This window comes from Trichosurus vulpecula, chromosome 9 (genome assembly GCF_011100635.1).
Source record: "Trichosurus vulpecula isolate mTriVul1 chromosome 9, mTriVul1.pri, whole genome shotgun sequence".
NCBI classification, from domain to species: domain Eukaryota; kingdom Metazoa; phylum Chordata; class Mammalia; order Diprotodontia; family Phalangeridae; genus Trichosurus; species Trichosurus vulpecula.
The window spans coordinates 191,386,647-191,409,995 of record NC_050581.1 but is presented as its reverse complement, the minus strand read 5'-3'; the positions used below and the strand labels follow the sequence as shown (position 1 = coordinate 191,409,995).

Genomic DNA, 23,349 nt, shown 5'->3' with positions numbered 1-23,349 from the left:
ATTTTCTGTTATGGGCAGTTTTCTATAAAGAAATTAAAGCTATCCACAATCATATGAAAAAATGCTCTAAATCACTATTGATTAGAGAGATGCATATTAAAACAACTCTGAGGTACCGCACCACACCTGTTACATTGGCTAACATGACAAAATATGAATGACAAATGTTGGAGAAGATGTGGGAAAATTGGAACACTAATGCATTGTTGGTAGAGCTGTGAAGTGACCCAACCATCCTGGAGAGCAATTTGTAACTATGCCCAAAGGGCTATAAAATTGCGTACCTTTTGATCCAGCAATACCACTTCTAGGTCTATATCCCAAAGGGCTCATACAAATGGGAAAAGGACCGACATGTAAAAAAATATTTATAGCAGCTCTTTTTGTGGTGGCAAAGAAGTGGAAATTGAGGGGATGCCCATCAGTTGGGGAATGGCTGAACAAGATGTGGTATATGAATGTAATAGAAGACCACTGTTCCATAAGAAATGATGAGCAGGAAGATTTCAGAAAAAGCTGGAGAGACTTGAATGAACTGATGCTGAATGAAGTGAGCAGAACCAGGAGAACACTGTACACAGAAACACTGTATGATGACCAACTCTGATAGATATAGCTCTTCTCAGCAATACTATGACCTAAGGCAATTTGATAAGACTCATGATGGAGAATGCTGTCCACATCCAGAGAAAGAACTGGAATATGAATGCACACTGACGCAGACTATTTTCTTTTTTTTCTTTCTCATGGTTTTCCCCTTTTGTTCTGATTCTTCTTTCACAACATGACTAATGTGGAAATATGTTTACTATGATTGTACATGTAGGGCCTATGTCAGATTGCATGCCATCTTGGGAAGGGGGGAGTGGAGGGAGGGAAAAAAGTCAGAAGTCAAAATCTTATGAAAGTGAATGCCGAAAACTAATAATAAACAAATAAATAATTTTTAAGGAAAAAGAAAAGAGTTTTCTGTTATGTTAGTCTCTCTAAATTATATGAATTTGTCTGCTAATAAGTATTTCTAATTGTCAGTTGGAAGTATCTAAATAAATAAGCAATATTAGTAAAAAATATGACTGCCTTTAAAATAATGACTACTTTACATTTAAATCTCTCTGCATAAATAATTATATTTTTCTGTTTTAGGTAAAATTTTTACTTGGAAGCATTTTTCCTCCTAATAGAGGTAACTGAAAATACAGCTGAGAATTATACTGCCATCAAGAACAGAAAAATCAAAATTCTGTCCACAGACAAATTTAGGGTAAAAAGCCTTCAGGTCATGCTCAGGGACCAGTTGCTAGGGCTGGGAATAAAATGTATGAGCAGGCTGAGCTTGCAAGTACATTAAAAATCAATACCTTAGACACACTGAATGATGATATAGCATTTAGAAAAATGTGGGCCCATGGCAAGCACTACCACAGAATAGAGCTTTCTCCTGGTGTCCATTACTTGATACATCCAAAGGAATATTACTTATCAAAAGAATCAGAAAAAATACCTCCATATAACTCAGTATCACCTAAAACCTATAAGATAAGGAGGGGAGGAGGTTTCATGCCCTCTAGGGACCTTTCTTAGTCCAGGATCTCACACCCTACCAGGCCACTATGCTCCTGCTCCTGCTGTGATATAAACTAATGTGCCGTCATAACTCTAATAATGAAGAGAAAGTTGTTTCATAATGATATAAAGACTTCTAGTTCAATCTCTCTTTAAAATGGTAGCTGGAATACAACTGCTAGGTCTATATAACAAAGAGAACAAAGAAAAGGGAAAAGGACCTATTTGTACAAAAATATTTATAGTAGCTTTTTTCATGGTGGCTAAGAATTGAAAATCAAGAGGGGTAGAGGCAAGATGGTGGCTGGAAAACAGGGACTTGCTTAAGCTCTCCCCCAAATCCCTCCAAACACCTGTAAAAAATGGCTCTGAACAAATTCTAGAGTTATAGAACTCAAGCAATAACAGAGGGAAACAAGTCTCCAGCCCAAGACAGCCTGGATGGTCACTGAAAGGGTCTATTGCACCATGCTGGGAGCAGAGCGCAGCCCAGCATGGGCCATGCCAGGACAGACCGGACCAGGAGTTGGGCAGAGCAGGCCTTAGGGCCCTGAATCACTGAGCTGTGGCAGTCACTAGACTTCTCAACCCACAAATACGAAATACAACAGAGCAGGTCAGAGGGAAAACTGCTGGATCTGAGTGACAGAAGTGCGTGGTCAGGCCCCAGCTCTGGGGGTGGAGTGGCGGTGGCAGCAGCAGGAAATCCTGCAGCTGCTTCCAGAGCTCCAGTGGTGGCTGCTTCTGGCCCCAGGCCCAGCCGGTGGGAAAAATCAAGCAGCAGATCAGAGCAGGCAGGAGTGAAGGGACTGGCACAGAGACAGGGTTCTCTTGCTTTGTCCTGCTTGGATCTGGGTCATAGTCTTGGTTGGCAGTTCTTGGGGGAGGAGGAGCACTAGTGTGGCAGAGCTTGCATTGACTGGAGTAGAAGTAGCTCTGAAAACAGCAGCACAAGGTCCCTAAAGCTTGGGACAAAGTACTCTCCACTCTGAAGGCACTCATACCCTGACAAAAAGCTCAAGGGTCAAGGTAGTTGGCTGGGAACATGAGCAGGCAGTGAAAAAGGACTCGGACTCAGACTATAAAACCTTTTTTTGGTGACAAGAAGACCAAAACATACAGCCAGAAGAAGTCAACAAAGTCAAAGAGCCTACATCAAAAGCCTCCAAGAAAAATATGAATCAGGCTCAGGCCATGGAAGAGCTCAAAAAGGATTTGGAAATGCAAGTTAGAGAAGTAGAGGAAAAATTGGGAAGAGAAATGAGAATGATGCAAGAAAATCATGAAAAACAAGTCAACGACTTGCTAAAGGAGATTCAAAAAAATACTGAAAAAAATAACACCTTAAAAAATAGACTAACCCAAATGGCAAAAGAGCTCCAGAAAGCCAATGAGGAGAAGAATGCCTTAAAAGGCAGAATTAGCCAAATGGAAAAGGAGGTCCAAAAGACCACTGAAGAAAATACCACCTTAAAAATTAGATTGGAGCAAGTGGGAGCTAGTGACTTTATGAGAAATCAAGAAATGATAAAACAGAAACAAAAGAATGAAAAAATGGAAGACAATGTGAAATATCTCATTGGAAAAACCATTGGAGAATAGATCCAGGAGAGATAATCTAAAAATTATTGGACTACATGAAAGCCATGATCAAAAAAAGAGCCTAGACATCGTCTTTCAAGAAATTATCAAGAAAAACTTCCCTGATACTCTAAAGCCAGAGGGTAAAATAGAAATTGGAAGAATCCACAGATCACCTCTTGAAAAAGATCCCAAAAACAAAACTCTTAGGAATGTTGTCGCCAAATTCCAGAGTTCCCAGGTCAAGGAGAAAATATTGCAAGCAGCCAGAAAGAAACAATTTGAGCATTGTGGAAACGCAATCAGGATAACACAAGATCTAGCAGCTTCTACATTAAGGGATCGAAGGTCAATGGAGCTAGGATTAAAACCAAGAATCACCTACCCAGCAAAACTGAGTATAATGCTCCAAGGCAAAATATGGATTTTCAATAAAATAGAGGACTTTCAAGCTTTCTCAATGAAAAGACCAGAGCTGAACAGAAAATGACTTTCAAATACAAAAATCAAGAGAAGCATGAAAAGGTAAACAGGAAAAAGAAATCATAAGGGACTTACTAACACTGAACTGTTTTGTTTACATTCCTACATGGAAGGATGATATTTGTAACTCGTGAGACCTTTCTCATGAGTAGGGTAGTTGAAGGGAATACACATATGTATAGACAGAGGGCACAGGGTGAGTTGAATATGAAGGAATGATATCTAAAAAAATAATAATAAAATTAAGGGGATGAGAGAGAAATATATTGGGAGAAGGAAAAAGGGAGAGATAGAATGAGGTAAATTATCTCACATAAAAGTGGCAAGAAAAAGCAGTTCTATTGGAAGGGATGAGGATGCAGGTGAAAGGGAATGAGTGAATTTTGCTCTCACTGGATTTGACTTAAGGAGGGAATAACATACACACTCAATTGGGTACCTTACCCCACAGGAAAGTAGAGGGAAGGGGATAAGAGAGGGGGGATGATAGAAGGGAGGGCAGATATGGGGAGGAGGTAATCAAAAACAAACACTTTTGAAAAGGGACAGGGTCAAGGGAGAAAACTGAATAAAGGGGGACAGGATAGGATGGAGGGAAATACAGTCTTTTACAACATGATTATTGTGGAAATGTTTTGCATAATGATACATGTGTGGCCTATGTTGAATTGCTTGCCTTCTCAAGGATGGTGGGTGAGGTGGGAAGAAGGGAGAGAATTTGGAACTCAAAGTTCTAAAAACAAATGCTCAAAAAAAAAGTTGTTTTTACATGCAGTTGGAAAATAAGATATACAGGCAATGGGATGTAGAAATCTATCTTGCCCTACAAGAAAGTAAGGACAAAGGGGATGGGGGTGGGGCAGTGGGCTGACAGAAGGGAGGGCAAACTGGGAAATGGGGTAATCAGAATATATGCCATCTTGGAGTGGGGGGGAGGGTAGAAATGGGGAGAAAATTTGTAACTCAAAATCTTGTGGAAATCAATGTTGAAAACTAAAAATATTAAATAAATAATAAAAATATGAGAGAAATTTTAAAAAGCAAAAAAAATAAAAAGAATTGGAAATCAAAAGGATGCCCATCAATTGGGGAATGGCTAAACAAGCTGTGGCATATTTGATGAATGAATATTATTGTGCTATAAGAAATGACAAGCAGGATGATTTCAGAAAAACCTGGAAAGATTTACATGAACACAAGTGAAATTCAAAGTGAAATGAATAGAACCAGAAGAATGTTCTACACAGCAATACTGGATGATGAAGGATTGTGAGTGACCAATGGCCCAAGACAATCCCAAAGGACAAATGATGAAGCATATCATCCTCCTCCAGAGAAAGAGCTGATATTGTTTGAATACAGACTGAAGCATGCTATTTTTCTCTTTCCTTCTTTTTGGAGTCTTATACAAAAATGACTAATGTGGGAATGTTTTACGTGATTGCACATGTAGAAACCATAGTGAATTGCTTACCATCTCAGCGAGGGGGGAAGGAACAGGACAAAACTTCTTAAAAAATGTTTAAAAATTGTTTTAACATGTAATTGGGAAAAAAATAAAATGGTAGCTGGAGGACTGATTTTTCTTCCTTTCCTACTTATGATGTCATTGGGATAAGGACATTTTTAGACAGTTCTGATTGTTTCAAGTTTATGTAATAGTCCAGTTACTGACAACTTTTCACTAATGTGCCTGAAGCTCAGCTCTGAGACCTCCCCAGCTGATGCTCCCACATATGTCTCAGAACCAAGTCAGAGTCCAAATGCTGCCGCTAATTCTTCCATTGATGTTCTCCCACCCAGCTCCACACTCTTCATGCATGTGTTCTTCAGTGTTCTTCTGAGGCCTTCTGAGGCCTTGACTATGAAGTTAAATCCAGTCTTCCAACTATTCTCTCCTCTCTGCTAACTGAGTCTCTGGCATTCAGAAACTGCCACCAAGAATGCTTTCTCAGGTCTACTAGTGTATCTACATACAGTTGTTGAGAAGCCCCTATCTCAATGCAGTCACAGACAGGAGCCTGATGGGTCACAAGTCTCTGTCCAAGTGCTGGCAGAGACATAGGGAAGGCAGGCAGGCTGTTAAAAGGCCATAGAGCAAGGATGAAGTTCCAAGGGCTGAGACCAGGCTGGTGTCAAAAGAGCTAATATGGAAGAAGCGAATATGACAGAGGACGAAGGAAAAACAGAGAGACCTGGAGGAATGACTGAATGGAGGGAGGGGAATGAAGGGAGGCAACTGTAAGCCTGGGCAAGATGAGGAAAATGGCAGCACTGTTAAATGAAACTGTAAAGAGAGTAGGGAAAACCAGTTTGGGGTTGGGAAAGTAAGGAGGAGTTTGCTTTTAACATTCAATCTGTTCATTTGCAGATGTTGCTGGGCCAAGCACGGCTGGAGAAACATTACCACCACCACCAGCAGCGTGTGCACGTGTGCACCCACACCTCCCCACAGAGCCTGGCAGAGTGGATGGAGCACTGCACTTAAGAGTCCAGAAGACATGCATTTGAATCCTGTCTCTGAGACTGACTAGCTGTGTGGCACTGAAAAAATCGCTCCACCTCTCCATTTTCTCATCTGCAAAACAAGGCTAATACTTACAACACCTCCCCTCGTGGAGCGGTCGTCAGGCTCAAATGAGAATGTTCGGATGACTCCTAGAAAACTTTAACATGCCTCATCATTTCTGTGACAGTTCTTATTAAACGTCCAGCCAGCAGCTGAGAGCATTGGGGACTGGAGCGCTAGAAAGAGCTGATGCCTGCAGACATTAATATGGGAACGATCAACTTGGAATTTATAAAGCTATTGCACTTGGAGATCACTAAGGTGAAGCTGGTAAGGAGAGAAACACTGACAGACTTGGGGCAACAGCCACAGTCAGAACAAAAGGAGGGAAGGAGAGCAGTCACAACTAGGAAGACCACGATCATGATACAGTCTAACGTAAGTCAAAGGGAGAGCCAGATGAGCTTGGGACACACAAGTCAACGTGACTAACGTGGGAATGTGTTTAATATGGTTGTACAAGTATGACTTATGTTGCTTGGGGAGGGGAGGGAGGGAGAAAAAAATATGGAACTCAAAATCTTAAAAAAGTGAATGCTGAAAACTATCTTTACATGTAACTGAAAAAAATAAAATACTATTAAGTAGGACACACGTGTCAAGCTGACTTGTGCTGTTCTGGGAAGTTCAGGGGCCAACAATTCCCTTCGCCATTTCCACACTGCACGTGTGTCCTGCTTGCCCAGGACAAGCTCTATGAGGCGTCCATTTAGAACTAGGCAGGAGTCTGGGCCAGCAGGTAGGTTCCATCTAATGGGTCTTTCCTGTGTAGACAGACAAGGCAGCCTTTGAGTATTGTCAATCAACATCACCCACAAAGAGGATTTTGTGGAGAACATCAGCATCCAAAGGGAATCCTTCCTCACCCCTAGACTCTGTGTTGGATCTCCTCCATCACAGTGGCAAAGGCCTCTGGAGAGCACAATTTTGCCCTGCCTGGAGTTTATTAGCCCGCTGAACAGGTTTACGTCTGCTGTCATATCCCTTTGATGTGTGTACAGATGAGGTCAATGATGACTTCATATAAATGGGGGAGTGGGCCCATGGGCTGGTAGTTGTTTGTTTTCTTGGCTGCCTTCTTCTTGGGATCAAAGTCCATGAAAGTCCCGGTGGGCTTTGAAAGCCAGTCAGAAGCTGGCCCCTTCCTAGGTCTCCAGCCCTCTGCGTGTGCTCTACAACCCAAGGACACAGGACACTTCATCCTGATTCCCTGCCCTCTCACTGGCTGCCCTCGATGTCCGTCTTCTAACATCTATCTCCTGGCTCCAAGCCTCGCTAGGACCCTGCCTTCCGCACGAAGCCTCTCCAAGTCCCCTTCCACACTACTGCCTTCCCACTGACACCACTTGGATGTGAACAGCTGGATCGGGATGTCATCTGTCCCATGAGAATGTAACCAGTGCTTGGTACAGTGTCTGACCTGACTGGAAGGCAGTGGAGAGGTATGTGGTGGGGAAAAGCAGGCTGCAGCCTATACATAAACCACAAAGAACTCTGAAGAAGAGAAATAAAGGACGTCACTGAGGAACAGTATGACAAGAAGAGAAGGGCTGATCACTTGGCAAGAAGGAGGGATGACTGGGGTGGAGGGGGAGGGAGGGATGGAGAGCCCAGGGCTTCCCTAGTGGAACAAACCCTCGAGGACATGGAGGAGAGGATTGTGGGATAGTGGGTATCAATGACTGTGACTTGAACTGGTAAAGGGAAGCCCTTTGCTAACAAGGTCACAGGCCCATCTGAGCAGACTTTGAGAAACAAGTGAAATGGTCAAGAAGACACAGAAATGAGAAACTCAAAACCCAAACACCCTCCCCAGGCCTGAAGATGCCCCAAATGTTCAGGGAGGGCATGAGAAATCTGGCCTGCAGGTCACACATCTATGGAGCCCTGCAGCACAAGGCCAGACACTCCGCACCAGCCATAGTAAAGGAGAAAGAAGGAAGGCCAGGGCAGATGAAGTCCAGAGTCCCAGGATTCTGGCACTGCCCAAGGCAGGAAGGGAGGACGGATGACTCCCATCGCACTGACCCTGACTCAGCCCAACCTTTGGGCATAGGGGGATACGGGAGGGTCTTGAGACTAATGTCCCATGATATGGAAACATAGAGCAGCTGCCCCCACCAAAGCAGAGAAGGGGGCGAGTTAATTCCTTCTGTCATTTCTGACTAAATCCAGATTAAAAGGGGGCAAAACAGTTCTATCTTTTTCTTTGTTTTGTTTGTTTTTAATTTTTTAGATTTTTTATTTTTAGTTTACAACACTCAGTTCCACAAGTTTTTGAGTTCCAGATTTTCTTCCCCTCCCTCCCCTCGCCCCTCCCCCCGAGACGGCATGGAATCCAATATATGTCCTACATATACCTTCGCGTTAAACTTATTTACACAATAGTCAAGTTGTAAAGAAGAATTATGACCAGTGGCATGAATCATGAGAAAAAAGAAACAAAACCAAAAAAGAAGAGAAAAAAAAAGGGAGAGCAAACAGCTTGCCTCAATCTGCATTCAGACTCCGTAGTTCTTTCTCTGGATATAGATAGCTCTTTCCATCATGAGTCCTCTGGAGCTGTCTTTGAACCTTGTATTGCTGAGAAGAGCCAAGTCTATCAAAGTTAGTCATCAGAGAATCAATATGTCTGTGGTTGTGTACAGTGTTCTCCTGGTTCTGCTCCCCTCACTCAGCATCATATCACGTAGGTCTTTCCATGTTGTTATAAAGTCCGTATCTTCCCCATTTCTTACAGCACAATAGTATTCCATTACATTCATATACCCAACTTGTTTAGCCATTCCCCAATTGATGGGCATCCCCCTGATTTCCAGTTCTTTGCTATCACAAAAAGAGCTGCTATAAATATTTTTGTACATACGGGTCCATTTCCCACTTGTGTGATCTCTTTAGGATACAGCCCTAGAAGTGGCAATTCTGGGTCAAAGGGTATGCACATTTTTATAGCCCTTTGGGCATAGTTCCAAATTGCTCTCCAGAATGGCTGGATCCATTCACAACTCCACCAACAATGTAGCAATGTTCCAATTTTCCCACATCCTCTCCAGCATTTATCATTTTCCTGTTTTGTCATGTTAGCCAATCTGGCAGGAGAGATGTGGTACCTAAGAGTTGTTTTGATTTGCATTTCTTTAATCAGTAGTGATTTCGAGCATTTTTTCACATGCCTATAGATATCTTTAATTTCTTCCTCTGAAGACTGCCTATTCATATCCTTTGACCATTTCTCAATTGGGGAATGACTTGTATTCCTATACATTTGGCTCAGTTCCCTACATATTTTAGAGATGAGGTCTTTATCAGAGACATTGGTTGTAAAGATCAGTTCTCATCTTTTAAAATACAATTCTTTGCCACTAAGCTTGGCAAGCACTAAATGATCACCAAATCCTGAGGGCATGTATTCCCCTTAAAGAGAAAACCAAACTGCCAACTAGTGATTTCTGCTGTTCTGCTGCTGGACTTAAGGAAGATGTTCATACATTCTATTCCTCCTCCTCCCCTGCAGAATCACAGACAATGGTCACAGCACTTCAAAGAGGGAAGGAGCCTCCAGGATCATGGAGTTGAGGTAAACCCCAACCTTCCACAGGTAAGGAATGGCTGAATGAGGACAGGGAGCCCTCCCTCCACATCAAATGACCAACACTGTCTCCAGATATGCAGAGGCACAGCTCAGAAGAGGAGCTCTTGGGTTACACTAAATCACCAGGCAAGAAATGCTTTTTATAAACAGTAAGAGAAAAGATTAAGACAGCACTGGGGGAGGCCGGCATTTTACTGAAACTGCAGTCAGGTTGCTCATATGCCAAGCACAGCTCCGATGGCTCTGCCAGCTACACTGGGTACGCAGCCAACCTTACCAAAAGCAAAATGACCAAGGAATTTATAAGGTGATGTCCTCGTGGCTTTTTTAAACAGGGATGTTCAAATGGACTTAGCATCTGACTGAGAAGAAAAGCTTGTCTCTAAACGCAGGGCCAATGTTGGGTCCCAGGAATCCTCTTTAAACTTCATGTGGCCAAGCACCATACAGAAATAATGAAACAAGAAGAAGAATTTTAAGAACAAACTCCTGTGTTATGAAAGCACTGGGGGGTGGGGGAGGGTGGGCAGCGGCACTTGGACAGGAACTTTAAAACCCAAAAGTGCAACAACAAAACTCTGTGACCGCATGCTTTAGCTCAGGAGCTTGCTGGGTCTTCACCTGGCTACCCATCCTCACCTACTCTACTGTGAATAATATGACCAAAGGACACAAGTAAGTCCCATCTTTGACCTCTCTAGGCTGTTTTTCTAACCAGTGATAGTCTAAGCATGACTGTACAGAAGATGTGGGTTTAACACAGCAGATCCCCTATACTGGGGGTGGGGAACCTGCAGCCTCAAAACCACCTGTGGTCTTCTAGATCCTTGGGTGTGGCCTTTTGACTGAGCCCAAGTTTTATAGAACAAATCCTTTTATTAAGGGTATTTGTTCTGTGAAGTTTGATTCGGTCAAAGGGCCGCACTCGAGGACCTAGAAAGCCACAAATGGCCTGGAGGCCGCCTGTTCCTCACCCCTGCCCTATACCATCCTAGCCAAACATTTCCAATATCAGCGGGCATACTGGTGAGACCATGGCTTCTGCCCTGCCCTCATTCATTCCTTTGCTGTGATCTTTTTTGCCAGAGTCCCATCCACCCCTGGCAGAGACGTGCCCACAAGAGTCCTTTTCCATGCTGGGTGTCTGTGGGCGGCTCAGCTCCTTCAGGCCTCCAGTAAGATGGGGGCCACTACCGATGGGGTCCCCTTACTCAGCGGCTCACCTCCAAAGGCCTGACTCCAACATTCCCATTTGGAACAGGAATGAATGCCTGGTGATTAACCACCTTTCTAGGCTATTGTGATCTGGGAAGAAAATGCAGCTCACAAGGGCCAATTAAAAAAACAACAAAAAGATTGCCTCCCACGGATAATACTTTGCAATGCCATGGAGCTTTCTTTCCCACAAAAGATGAGTTGTGATCCCTTGCTGTTGCGCAGTCGTGTCCTGCTCTTTGTGGCCCTTTCCTCCCCGCTATCTCTCAAAGTCTGCCCAAGTTCATGTCTGCTGTTTCCACGACACTCTAAATAACCTCATCCTCTGCCGTCCCCTCCTCCTTTCAACTTCGATCTTTCCCAAGTCAGGGCCTTTTCCAATGAGTGCCATCTTCTCCTTATGGGGCCAAAGTATTTAAGCACCAGCCTCAGTAGTTGACCTTCTGGTGAAGAGCCTGAATTCATTGCTTTAGGTATGGACCGACTTAATCTCCTTGCTGTTTGAGGGACTGTCAAAAGTCTTCTCCAGCACCACAATTTGAAATCATCAGTTCTGCAGCACTCAGTTTCCCTTATAGGCCAACTCTCACAGCCATACATTGGCCCTGGAAAAGACCTAAATATGACTATACAAACATTCGTCAGCAAGACGGTGTCCCTGCTTTTCAGTCTGCCACCCAGATCTGCCAGAGCTTTCCCTCCCAGGGCCAAGCGTCTTTTCATTTCATGGCTGCAGTCACCATCTATGGTGGCCTCTGAGCCCAAAAATATAAAGGCTGACACAGCTTCCATTTCTTCTCCCTCCATTCGCCAGGAAGCGATGGGATCAGGGGCCAAGACTTTTCTGCGAAGCTCCAAGCCAGCTCTTACCCCCTCCTCTTTCGCTCTCTTCACTTTCTGCCGTCACAGTGCGATCATCTGCACATCACAGATCGTTGACATTTCTCCCAACAGCCTTAATTCTGGCTTTTGGTTCATATAGTCTTGCAATTTTCTAGGAATGAATACCTTTATGGTATCCTACAGAACACTATTTTCCAAATGAGCTTTCCCATTTGCTAAAGTATTTTATTTCAATTCCTGATACATAGGTAATACGCAGACTAGATTTTTAATCAGAAGACCTGCTCCTTGCTATCTGGGTAAGTTCCCATTTTTTTTGCCCTCCTCATCTCCCATCACCCCAGTGCCTTCTGCCAGTCTCTCCTCCCTCACCTCACTCCCCCATCAAGAGGGGGGCCCTTTTCCTGGCCAAGGTCAACCCCTCTCCAGGCACGAGTGATGCCATGCCATCCTGTCCCCTCCAGCAGACTGTTTCTTCTATCATTCCGACTCAATTACTTATCTTCAGTCTTTCCTGGTCTATACAAACAGGCCCATCCTCAAAAGTAAGCTCCCTCGACCCATCCATCCCTCTAGCTATCAGCCCACACCTCTCCACCCTTCAGGGGCTGAACGCCTTGAAAAGAAAGCCTACGACAGGGGCCTCCACTTCCGTGCTCTGCCTCTCTTCTCAACAATCTGGTTTCTGACCTCATCGTTACACCAAACTGTTTTTCCAAAGTAACAATAACACCTCTTAATTACCAAGCCCTCTGCAGCCTCTGCCACTGCTGGTCTCCATCACCTGCTTGATACTCTCTTTGCTTGGGGTTTTGTGGCCCTGCTCTCTTGGTTCTCCCCACACTCTCTGAATGTTCTTTCTCAGCCCCCTTTGCTGGATCTTCACTGAGGTCACATCTTGACCGTGGGGGTCCTTTGAGCCACTGAATTTCCTGACTTGGGGCACTTTCACTGATAGGTCTCCTGTGCCTGGGATGGTTTCCCTCCTCCTTCAAGTCCCAGATTAAATGCTGCCTTCTACAGGAAGCCTTTCCCAATCCCCCTTATGGCCCCACACAGAGCTTGTTGGGATGTTCTCACCCCCAGAGCTTCGCACAGTGCCGGGCACACAGCAGGTACTTAACAGATGTCTGACCTCAGACAAATCCTTCCACCTCCCTGAGCCTCAGTTTCCATGTCTGCAAAGGGAAGGGTTTGGAGTTCTCTCTGCAGTCTTTTCTAGTATTGGCAGTACTACAATACTAACCCGACACACAGCAGCTAGGATTATAGGAAGTATATTTTCGTATTTACCCCGTAAGATGATGTTCCCACCCTTCGTGACTCCATCAAGGCAGAGAGAGCCCCCCACCCACCGCTGTCATAGTTCTTTCTTCAAAGACTGAGTCTCAATGAAACATCACATTCCTATGCACAGGTGAAGTAAGTAACGACCCAGGGCTCTTGTAGGGTCAGGCCTAGGACCTGAGGATAACGATGTCACCCCTGATCCCAGGGAGACCTTCCGGGAAAGGGGGAGGGGGCAGGTTAAGCACATGCTTCCGAGACAAACACTGTTAGTAAAGCTCTGTGCAGCGAGGTCAGCCCTCGTGGGGCTGAAGCCTCCATGGACACTGGGGGTTCGTACAGAAAGCATGCTTGGGGTAAAGACTGGAACCCTGGTACCTTGAGCTCCTTAAGACCCTGCATGTATCTCCCTTCTACATCTTGTATCTGGTCCTTAAGATCATAGATATCCTGCAGGACATGAGAAGAAACCATTGCAGAAAATCATGCAGAAAAATAATTTACAGCTTAAAAATCTCCAAAGGAAATGGGAATTAAGCTTTGTCCATTCTGGATTGGCATCAGACAAATGAAAGGAAGCCAAGCACAACTCTTACTCAAGATGCCTAGAAAGGGCTGGAGGGCAAGGAGGAGGAAGAGCAGGATGAAGGCCTCCATGCTTATTCCCACAATTCGAAATCTAGTGACTCTTCCCTCCCTCTACTGGGCCTTCAGAGGTGCACTCCAAAGGTGGCACAGCTAAGCCATGCCCAAGTGGCTACACCTCACCCATGGGCAGATGCCAAGCCCACCTTTGTGGCCTTGGTGGCTTCACGGCAGGCGCCACAGCTTGCGCTCCCTCCAGTGGCACAGCTTTCTAGTGCCTATGAGGCACGAGGAGCCCGAGTGGAGGCGTCACATCCACGACCAATAGAATGACCACTCAAGACACATGACTCACCCTGTACCTGGCTGCCAATAGATCTGTGGTAAAATGATTTCATTTAAAAACTCACGTCCACAGCATCATTTCTCCCCTTAGGACTTGTGGAAACAGCATGCCAAGAATGACTCAAACTGTCACTCTTACACAGATGGAATTAAATTCTAAAACACTGAACATGCAGATCCAAGCAAGCAGACTTCTCCAAGATGCCTGGTCGCTGAGGGCGGGAGAGGTGATGCAGGAGAACCGACCGTCAGGCCAGAGCCGAGTACTGTCGGTCCTCCATGATGGTATGCGCTCATGTAGGACGACCATGGCACCATTCAGGAAGAAACTGTGGCCACCCGAGCCTCACCGGGCAGATGATCTCCTTGCTTCCCTTCCCTCCTGGCACCGGCCTTTGACCTCACTGCTGCCCCAACACCGTCCCGGGAGGGTGATGAGACAAGGAATGTCGCCCCCTTCATTTCTGGCTAGTGGCTCAGATACAAGAGCTGAAACTAATGGCCCAGCTCTTATCCCCATACTCTTAACACACTCTCTTCCCCAGTGGTCATGGAAATCAAGGGCTGACATGACTATGGAAGCTTAGCTTGGGAGTTCTTGAGCTTTTAGAAAATATTCTGAAAATTATATTTCAATACAATTAGTTCCTTTGAAATTCTATGTCTTTTATTTTATGCTTTAAAGTGATGATTTCGAGAAGGGATCCGCCGGCTTGCCCAAACGGCCAATGGGATCCGGGCTTAGGGACTCTACATACCACATTGGGTTCTTACCCTCCAGACACTGTGGGAAACTGAAGTCACTTATTTTGGAGGAAACAATGGTAATATTTGCTAAGCTCCTCTGGGCTTTGGGGAAGTGGCAGGCCAGGCTGGAAGGTCAGAAGGAACAAAGAGTACAGCCCTAGGGAAATAGCAAGAGACCCACTCTTTTCCCTCTGAAGTACTTGAGTAGGACTGTAGTTCTAGAAATGATCAGTTACAAAAGAGAACATCTCTACTGCTGCTTAGCTCCGATTTCCTAGTAGGCCCTAAAATATCTGCCAATTAGCCAGAAAGACCAGAGTTCTTTAAAGAAAAGCACATGGGTTCTGTTCATGCCCTTACCCGTAATTCACTTAAGGAAGCGTCAGGGTCCACGAAGCTGCCCGTGTCTCCGCTCCCTCGACGGGAGGCGCTCCCACTCAGGGGTGTAGTTGCAGAATTGCGAGAAGAAGGCTAGGAGGAAGACGATGGAGGAGAGTCACACCTGTGCCCATGCTAGATGGCTTGAGGGGCTAAGGATGGGGGTAGGAGGAGGAGAGAAGGTCCCCCAGACTCCAGGAATTCTATGGGGCTGGGAAGCCGCCATGGTGTCTGTACTTTGTCCAGGGAAGGAAGGGTGGGCATGGCTAATCTTTGTAACGATCATAATGTGGACTGGCTTTTAAAAGAGATCTCCTGTACTGTATCACATTCAAGGGACCACAAGATCAGAGACTGAGAGCTGGAGGAGACTTCAAAGTCATTTAATCCAACTGTGTCACTTTAAAGATGAGAAAACAGAGGCCCAGAAAGGCGTGTCTCCTACACAATCCTAGCCCTCCTTATCTCCCAACACTCCCTCCCTCATTCTCTCCCCGCCTCCCCTGTTCCAAGGCAGGTCCTGGCCCCTTGGAGTAGCACATAATCCAGTGGCTTACTGAGTCGTAGCTGCAAACCAGCCCCCCTCAGTCCCCCACATTGCGCACTCTAATGGAAAGAGCAGGTTAGAAGTCCACCTTTCTGGATTAATGAATCCAAGCCTCCCTCAGATAATGGGCCAATCCTTCTCAGAAAACACTAGAAAGGGACTGCACAAAACAGTATTTTGAGAGTAATTCCTTTCTCTGAAGAAATAAACTCAATGGGCAGGAACCTGTTCAGGCTCTCAGGAGACCCCCATTTCTCATAGGGTTTTTTTAATGCTTGTCATTAAATGTCAATTTCCAAAGAAAGAGAAGAGTGACAGATCTATGGTGGGGTGTGGGTGGGGGCCTAGGCTTTGGTCCCTTCCTGCCTGGGTGACCTTGAGCCTCATCTCTCTGGCCCCAGATTCCCCATCACCAGAACAGAGGGCTGGCCTCTCATGTCCCTGCCAGCTCTAAATGTATGATGGCAAATTAAAAAGTCAAAGGCAGAGAATTAATAATTCAATAAACAACAACCAAAATTCCCTCCCTCCTATGATTCAGCTTTGAAAGAGACTCTTGGGCAAAGAGATCTGATGAAGGCAGGAGCAGCTCTTTACCGCAGGAGGGGTAACAGTGAGGAACGATGAATCGGAGCAGGAGGAAACACTTTGATTCATTTTAAGAACTTCTTGAAGTCAGTTGATATACTCACCCTGGTATAAGTCTCAGCATACTGTTTGTCACACTTTTCATCCAACTGGAAAAGAAAAATAAAGGTAAAAATCAGGCAAGATTCCCATCATGTCAATTTTAAACGAAGTTACACCTCATTTGCAATGCTCCCAACTCTCTCCTAAAACAACACATAAACTGGGAATGAAGTCTCAAAACCCTGTAAAGTAAATGAATCAAACTCCAATTAAGTGAATCCAATTAAATGAAAGAAGAAAATGAATTCTTGGCATCTTGGGCTTCCTGAGAAAGAAAACAAGAGTGATGAGCCACACAGCTCAGCCTGAAGGACACGTGGATTTGTTAACTCTACATGGTACCAAGACAGAAAACCACACGTTAGTGATGCCAACTCTGTGAAATCTGACTTTAATCAGAAATGGAAAAACGTTCTTCCTGAGCAAATACTGGATGACACCATAAATCTCAGGCACCACCGGCCAAAGATGAACTGGGATGAAGAAGCCCCAAGTAGCCAGAGCCTTGTGCATAAGTCACAGAGAGACTCAACCCAAGGAAAACTCCTATAGTGCCGTCAGAGAACTAACGTGCCAGCCCACCCAGGAGAAGTGGGACAAGGGACCCCAGTGCACTGAACAAACAACCAAAACCCTGTATTCTCCTAGGCCTGAATTTTCAATACTTTAGTATTTTGGGAGCACGATAAAGAGACAAAAATGGGTTAAAATGTTTACATACCAAAATATTGAGTAAAATCCCTCCAGTCTGCATAATGAAAATTGTCCATATCTCTATTTACCACATTCATTTTCTGTCTCCACAAGAATGACTTCCAACTGACCTCAGCAATCCTAAAGTCATCTTAGCCTCCAAACCCTTTGATTTTGCTACAATGTGGGTATCTCTAATTACTATAAAAGCCTTAAAAACATTCACTTGACTTCACTTTGATTCTCTAAATGCCCACGTGTCACCCAGCACGTTCTGGAGGTCAGCGATGGTGCTGCACCTCCAGACACGTTGGTAACCTGGCCTCTGGAGCAATCTGTCCGGAGCTGGTCACAGGCCCACCCACGGGTTTACAACTGGACAAATTATTTTCCATGATAAGGAGCCCTTGCCTTTCACTACCCGCTCTTTCAAAGGAACACTTTTCAACTTTTTGTCCTCTGAACTCAGAAGTTTAAAACATTTTTTCCAACTCAACACAAACTCCTTCCCTAACCCCCAGAAAAGAGAAACGGCCCACAGCAGCCCCTGAACCCACTTACTAAGTGACAGGGAGCTGAGCATCAGCTAACCTGGGGGGCACGGAGCCCTTCTGCCTCCAAGGTGGCCTCTTTGGGACGTCACTGGAGCGTTTCAGCTACCGTCTCCCTGAGGCTGGCTCTGGCCACTGGCCACTGAGCTGAGCCTGCGGCAGTTGTGGGAGGAAAGGCAGCAGAAACACCCCCCTCAGCCATGCCGCAGTCCAGTTACTGGGACTGCAGTGACGTGGCTCCCACCAGAGGCACCGATGCTGCCATGACCATGGCCTTTCTGTCAAGAAAAGCTAAGCCAGCAGAAGCTGCTCTCATCCTGGCATCCCCTCAGGCAGCCAGGGCTGTCTGCCAGCTGCCCCAGGACCATCAAGACCAGAGAGGAGGCTCCATGGCTCCAGGGAGGTAAGCATTTTCGGAGCATCTCTCATGCACTAAGTCCCTGGGCTGGTCTCAAAACACAAAGACAAAAAGGAAATTGTCCCTTACCTCGAGGAGCTTCCATTCTGGGGTGGGGGGCACACAACAGGTATACATACAAGCCGATACAGAATTAATACAGGGTAACACAAGGGCAGGAGATACGGCACTAGGAGCCTCTGGGACAGCAGAGCTAGGATGCCCATAGAGGTTCCCAGACTCTCTCAACACAGACGGCATCCTGTCTCGCATCTCTGTAAGGACCATGACCATGATCCCGAGGCACCGGAAAACCAGAATGCTACTGTGTGCGGGCTCACTGAGTCCTGACAATGTCAAGAACCTGACCGAAGTGGAGTGTGCAAGGAGGAAATCAGCCCTCAAGAGCTTGGTCATCCACATTCCAGGCAGCTTCTGACTGTGTTTTACTGGACTTCAATATCAAGAACTTAATTTTGCACTCTAGCCCTTCCCGGAGAGATGCCTGAACAAATGCGGGAAAGCAGCATGAGAAGCGTGTGCTACTCGAGGGCGAGCAATCGGCTGAGCTGTGACAAGAATTAAGCTGGCTAACAGAAGAATGTCTACCCTTCCGATCTGAGGGGGCGCAGCAGACAGGGCACCAGAAGATCAGATCTGGCCTCAGACACTCTCTGGCTGTGAGGTCCCCAGCAAGTCACTTAATCTGCCTCAGTCTCCTCGTCTTTAAAATGAGGTTAAAAACAGCACCCATCTCCTATGGAGGAGGTGAGGATAAAAACAAGATAAGCTTTGCCGAGGGATTTGCAGGTATAAGCTATGCGACTACTGCCAGGGCACTGAGAAGGTAGGTGACTTGCTCAGGGTCACACAGCCAGGCTGGATTTGAACCCAGCTGCTCCAACTCCAAGGCTGGTGGGCTCTCTAGGACGGGCTGAGGTCATGAGGATCGCTGGCCTAGCTCTGCTTGAGATCCCTCTTTGATTCACTCTTGTGAACCAGGAAAGCTCTGCTGGGTTCAACGCCAATTACGTTCTGTGGTTAAACACGCCAAAGAACGAAAAAGCCTTTACGGTTAGACTTTGCGTTTCACACAAACTGTTTTAGTAAAACAAACGCTCCAACAGAACATGAAGTTCTGTTGTTCACCAATTCCACAAAATGAAAGCAGGCTTGCATTTAGGCAGATTCAAGCAGAAGTGTGGTTACAAGTCACACAGCCCCAGAACCAGTATGTGAGTCAACCCACCAAACGTGCAGACTACATCTTTATGCTCGCTAAGTTTATTTCAAGACAGTTGTGTTTCTGATTTGAAAAATAAACCCTCTAAGGATACAAACTTCACTTTGTTAGTTTGGAAATACCCACTGCGGATGAGTGGGAGTGGAAGGCCCTGACACATCCACACGACCGGCCCATGCAATGCACTCACGCTGCTCAAATCTGGGATAACGACATCATCCACATCAGAGACAACACTGCCCCTCCGACTGGAACGACTAAAGTAATCGGCGGCGGACACCTTTGACATCAGAAAAATCAGGTCATTTCATGATTGGTAAAGAAAGGAAGGAGGACTGGGACAGAACAGAACCCTCATGGGGAAGGTAAAATGAGAAGTGAAATCATAGGCCCAAGGTTGTTACTGGTTATATCTCATGGAGTCCAATGGGGATGGCGGGAGCGGGCCCCTAACAACCTACTCACCAAAACGATTACATCTCAGTCTCTCGACGTCTGACAGCTTTGGCCTTTCTTGGCCTTCTAGTACCAACCAATTCATCAAAAAGCATTTACAAGGCCCCAGGTTTACTAAGTTACCAAGCAATATGCTAAGCACAAGTAATATAAAAAAGTTAAAACCAGCCCATCTTCAGGAAGCTCACATTCTAATGGTGGAGACAAGGTGTCAGGAGATAGGTACATATGAGACAGGCATTCAGAGCAGGGGGAGGTAATCTCACAGGGGAAGGTCCAAGCAGCTGAGGGGACCAGGAAAGTCCTCCTGCAGAAGTTAAGATCTGAACCAACAAAAAGGCCCGATTCCTTTCTATGGGAAAAGATGCTAGGAAACCAAGATCCAACCCTCAGGGAAATTGGCTGCGTTAACTAAGACCTTTCCGATGGAGACCTGTATTCCGTAAAAGACATTCTCTGTCAAGTTCCCACCTCCTCCTTTCTGTCTCTGCTGACAAGCCCATGGAAGGCATCGGCACTGAATAATAAGCAAGGTGCTGAAGTTACTGAGCCGGCCCTTCCTGTACCGGTGCACATTCCCAGCAGTCCCCACCTGGGATTTCCTTCTACTTCCCCTATAAGCTCCATTCTGTAGCAGCACAAAGGCCAGAAGGATGCACATACCACTTTTTTTTGCTAGCAAGTTTTCATGCTTGGCAACATAAACAAATACAAAACATTTTTAAAAGCAGAAGGCACATTACAGAAAAAAGTGTTTTGTAAACTGTAACTCATGTCTATCATGCCAGGAATGTTCAATTTGCCACGAGGGTCTTCTTGCCTTGTGCACATTGTATTTTTAACCACAATGCAAGACAGTTCTTTGAGGTTAATAAACAGCATAATGCATATGTATAACACAACAAAAAGTAAGGAAAAGCTCAAAGGCCTCAATTTACAGCTTCAAAAAAGTACAAGAGGCCAAACTACAGAACCAAAGTTAGTGAAGTCTAAGTACCACGACTGGGAAGTGCAAAAGCCCCCTCTGTAATCTGTGTCTGAAACCACATTACAGACACAAGCTAAACTTGGCCTTTTAGCCATCCCGTGACGTTAGTCAACTGACAATAAATCCAATGTGATCTTGAAATACCATGCTGTGGCAATTAGAAGTAAAAATAAAAACCCAATGAGTGTGAAAAGCTGCTGCCGTGGGGGTTCCTTGCCAGCATGCAAACCAAGCTCACCACACTAGTTCTTCGCCCTTGGCTGGCATGACCTGAGGATGCAAGGCTTCTGGCATCATCATCTGAAAACTGTCCATGTTAAAAGGAGATTGATCATTAAAAAGTTCACTCTGCTGCCTTCCTGAGTGAGATGAAAAGCATTTCAGGTCCTCTACAAACCCACAGCTCACCCATTAATCCATGAAAAATAAAATAACCTCAAAGGATCATCGATCTATAGCTGAAAGGCTCTGGGGGCCATAACCCAACCCTCTCATTTTCCAGATGAGCAAACTGAGGCACAGAGTGGCTAAGTGACGTGCCTAAGGTCACACGGGTAGCAGGTGTTGTCTTTTGGCTCCAAAGCCAGGCAGGGCTCTTCCCACTGCTCCACACTGCCCCACATGCACAGGTTCTACAGGTACGTGAGAAACCTCTAAGATTATGTTCTCTAAGCCTGGAGGAGTACAAGACACTGAAGACCAATTAATTCTTGGGTTAGCATGCTTAGATTTACTTGTGTGAAACTGCCACTCCATGCAAAAGAATGCTCAATGTTCTGCACTCTGAATGTTAGAAATGCTTCCTGGGGCACAAACCACAAGGTGTTCGCACTGTACAGAGCCAACAGGCAGCAACAGTTCTCACCACAGGGCTGCTCCGGGACGAACTTGCTCTCGATGAGTAACTATATTCCGATGGCTACAAAGTTTGCAAGAAGAAAGGTTTTAAAACAACGCTCGGCTCCTTGGACACTATCATTAGGACGTGGACCTTGAATTTTGCCAGTGATTCCTAAGGGGTCTAAGGCTGGCCCAAGGGCTGGTGGGGTGTTGCTCCCTAGGGAATCGGGTAGAGAGTGAGTCCTTCTGACTCACAGGGACAAGCAAAGGCAGAGGGTTACCCAGAAGCGCTTCTGGGTTAAGTGTCTTCATTCCATGGGGCCGAAGGGAAAGGAGGAGGACGATCCATCGGCTTGTCCTACTGCAGGATCAGGCAGCCTTTTGTTCTTGATGACACTCAGTAGGGTCTTAATAAATGCTTGTTGACTTGACTGAAGTATCACCAAGATATGGTCAAACAAAGTTTCAGACACCCCATGAAAATGATCTGCACAGAGGTAATAATTTGTTGCCTGTCTGTCTGCCTCAAGCACAGGGCTGGCAAATGATCCCAGGGAGGTGAGAAGATAGTAGGGGTACTTGAAAAATGGCACTTTTCCATCAGTAAAATGTGTCTTCTCCCTCCCCCCACCACATGCCACCCTCCTCAAACACCACAATCCCCTGGTGAAGACTCACTGTTCGAGAACTGTATGGGCTATATAACCCCACATCACCGAGAGATGCCTAGGGAACCAAGGAAAGGATATGTTTCTTCAGTGTCTGAGGGACTGCAGAAGGCCATGGCTTCCTGCCAGACAAATGCATGGCAGCTATCCACTCAATGAAGCCAAACAGCTTGGAAGCGCTAAGGAACACTTCAATGTCTTCCACTCCTGCCCTTCCCTCAAAGGACCTGGTCACTCTCCCACCTAGCCCCTGAACATCAATCTGCTTTGTTTCCTACTTGCACAAGACAATCCTGACAAATTAGGGTCATGCCCTTAATATGCTCTTAGAATATTAATAATGCTTTCAGAGGTGTTGGGAGATGAAGTCTAGTAAAAGAAACCAGAGTCCTGGTCACAGTATGAGGGGCCCTGTGGTGTAGCAGAGAGCCCGCACTGGAGCTAGAAAGACCCAGCTTCAAGCCCCACTGCTGACAAAACTGGCCACGTGAGCTGGGCAAGTCCCTTGGGCACCCCTGGCTCTCTTACAGCGTTTCCACAGTGATGACAAAAGAAAGGTGAGCCTCTTGAAGGCAAGGGCTATCTCCAGCTTCCCATCTTGGGCCTCATTGCCCAACACAGGCTTCTACCTCCAAGAGCTTCACAAACGTTTGCTGGTTAATCTGCACACCTGAAGAGGCATGACTCTAGCACCTACCCTCCCATACAGGATCAAACAAGGAGGGGAAGTGGATTTGGTCCAGTCTTAAAGAAGGGAGTGTCTTTGGAGCCTTTCATAGATGACACTGTCATCTTACATCAACTACTGCTTCACCGGGATCAACAAAACAGTTTTCTCCTAAAAACTCTGTGAGGGAACACAAACGCTATTATTCAGGTTTCCCAGATGTGGAAAGTGAGGTTCACGATGTCGTGTCAGGGCCAGGAGAGGGATGCAAGGCAAGCCTGACTCCTTGGAAGATGAAGCTGATTTCTGTGACCAGCCAAAAGTGATTCAAAACCAAATCTGGCATTATCGGTTTGGGTAAAAAATAAGCAATAACCATCAAGTACTAGTAACTTGTTTTTTCTGTGGTCTACACATT

The 23,349-nt window shown here is 45.6% G+C and overlaps 1 protein-coding gene across 11 annotated transcripts in view; it reads right to left on the bottom strand.

The window, feature by feature from the left end:
- Nucleotides 1-23,349, bottom strand: part of LRRFIP2 (LRR binding FLII interacting protein 2) — a 113,114-nt gene that overhangs the window by 16,482 nt on the left and 73,283 nt on the right. For 4 of the 11 annotated variants that reach the window (XM_036738552.1, XM_036738557.1, XM_036738554.1 and 1 more), the window contains 7 exons: nucleotides 22,275-22,322; nucleotides 21,622-21,675; nucleotides 20,995-21,063; nucleotides 19,503-19,592; nucleotides 16,431-16,475; nucleotides 15,174-15,284; nucleotides 13,515-13,586 (listed from right to left, as the gene is read on the bottom strand). In XM_036738552.1, coding sequence (XP_036594447.1) covers nucleotides 13,515-13,586; nucleotides 15,174-15,284; nucleotides 16,431-16,475; nucleotides 19,503-19,592; nucleotides 20,995-21,063; nucleotides 21,622-21,675; nucleotides 22,275-22,322 — 489 coding nt within the window. The remainder of the gene's footprint in view (nucleotides 1-13,514; nucleotides 13,587-15,173; nucleotides 15,285-16,430; nucleotides 16,476-19,502; nucleotides 19,593-20,994; nucleotides 21,064-21,621; nucleotides 21,676-22,274; nucleotides 22,323-23,349) is intronic. The other 7 variants (XM_036738555.1, XM_036738558.1, XM_036738556.1 and 4 more) reach the window with 3 other exon arrangements.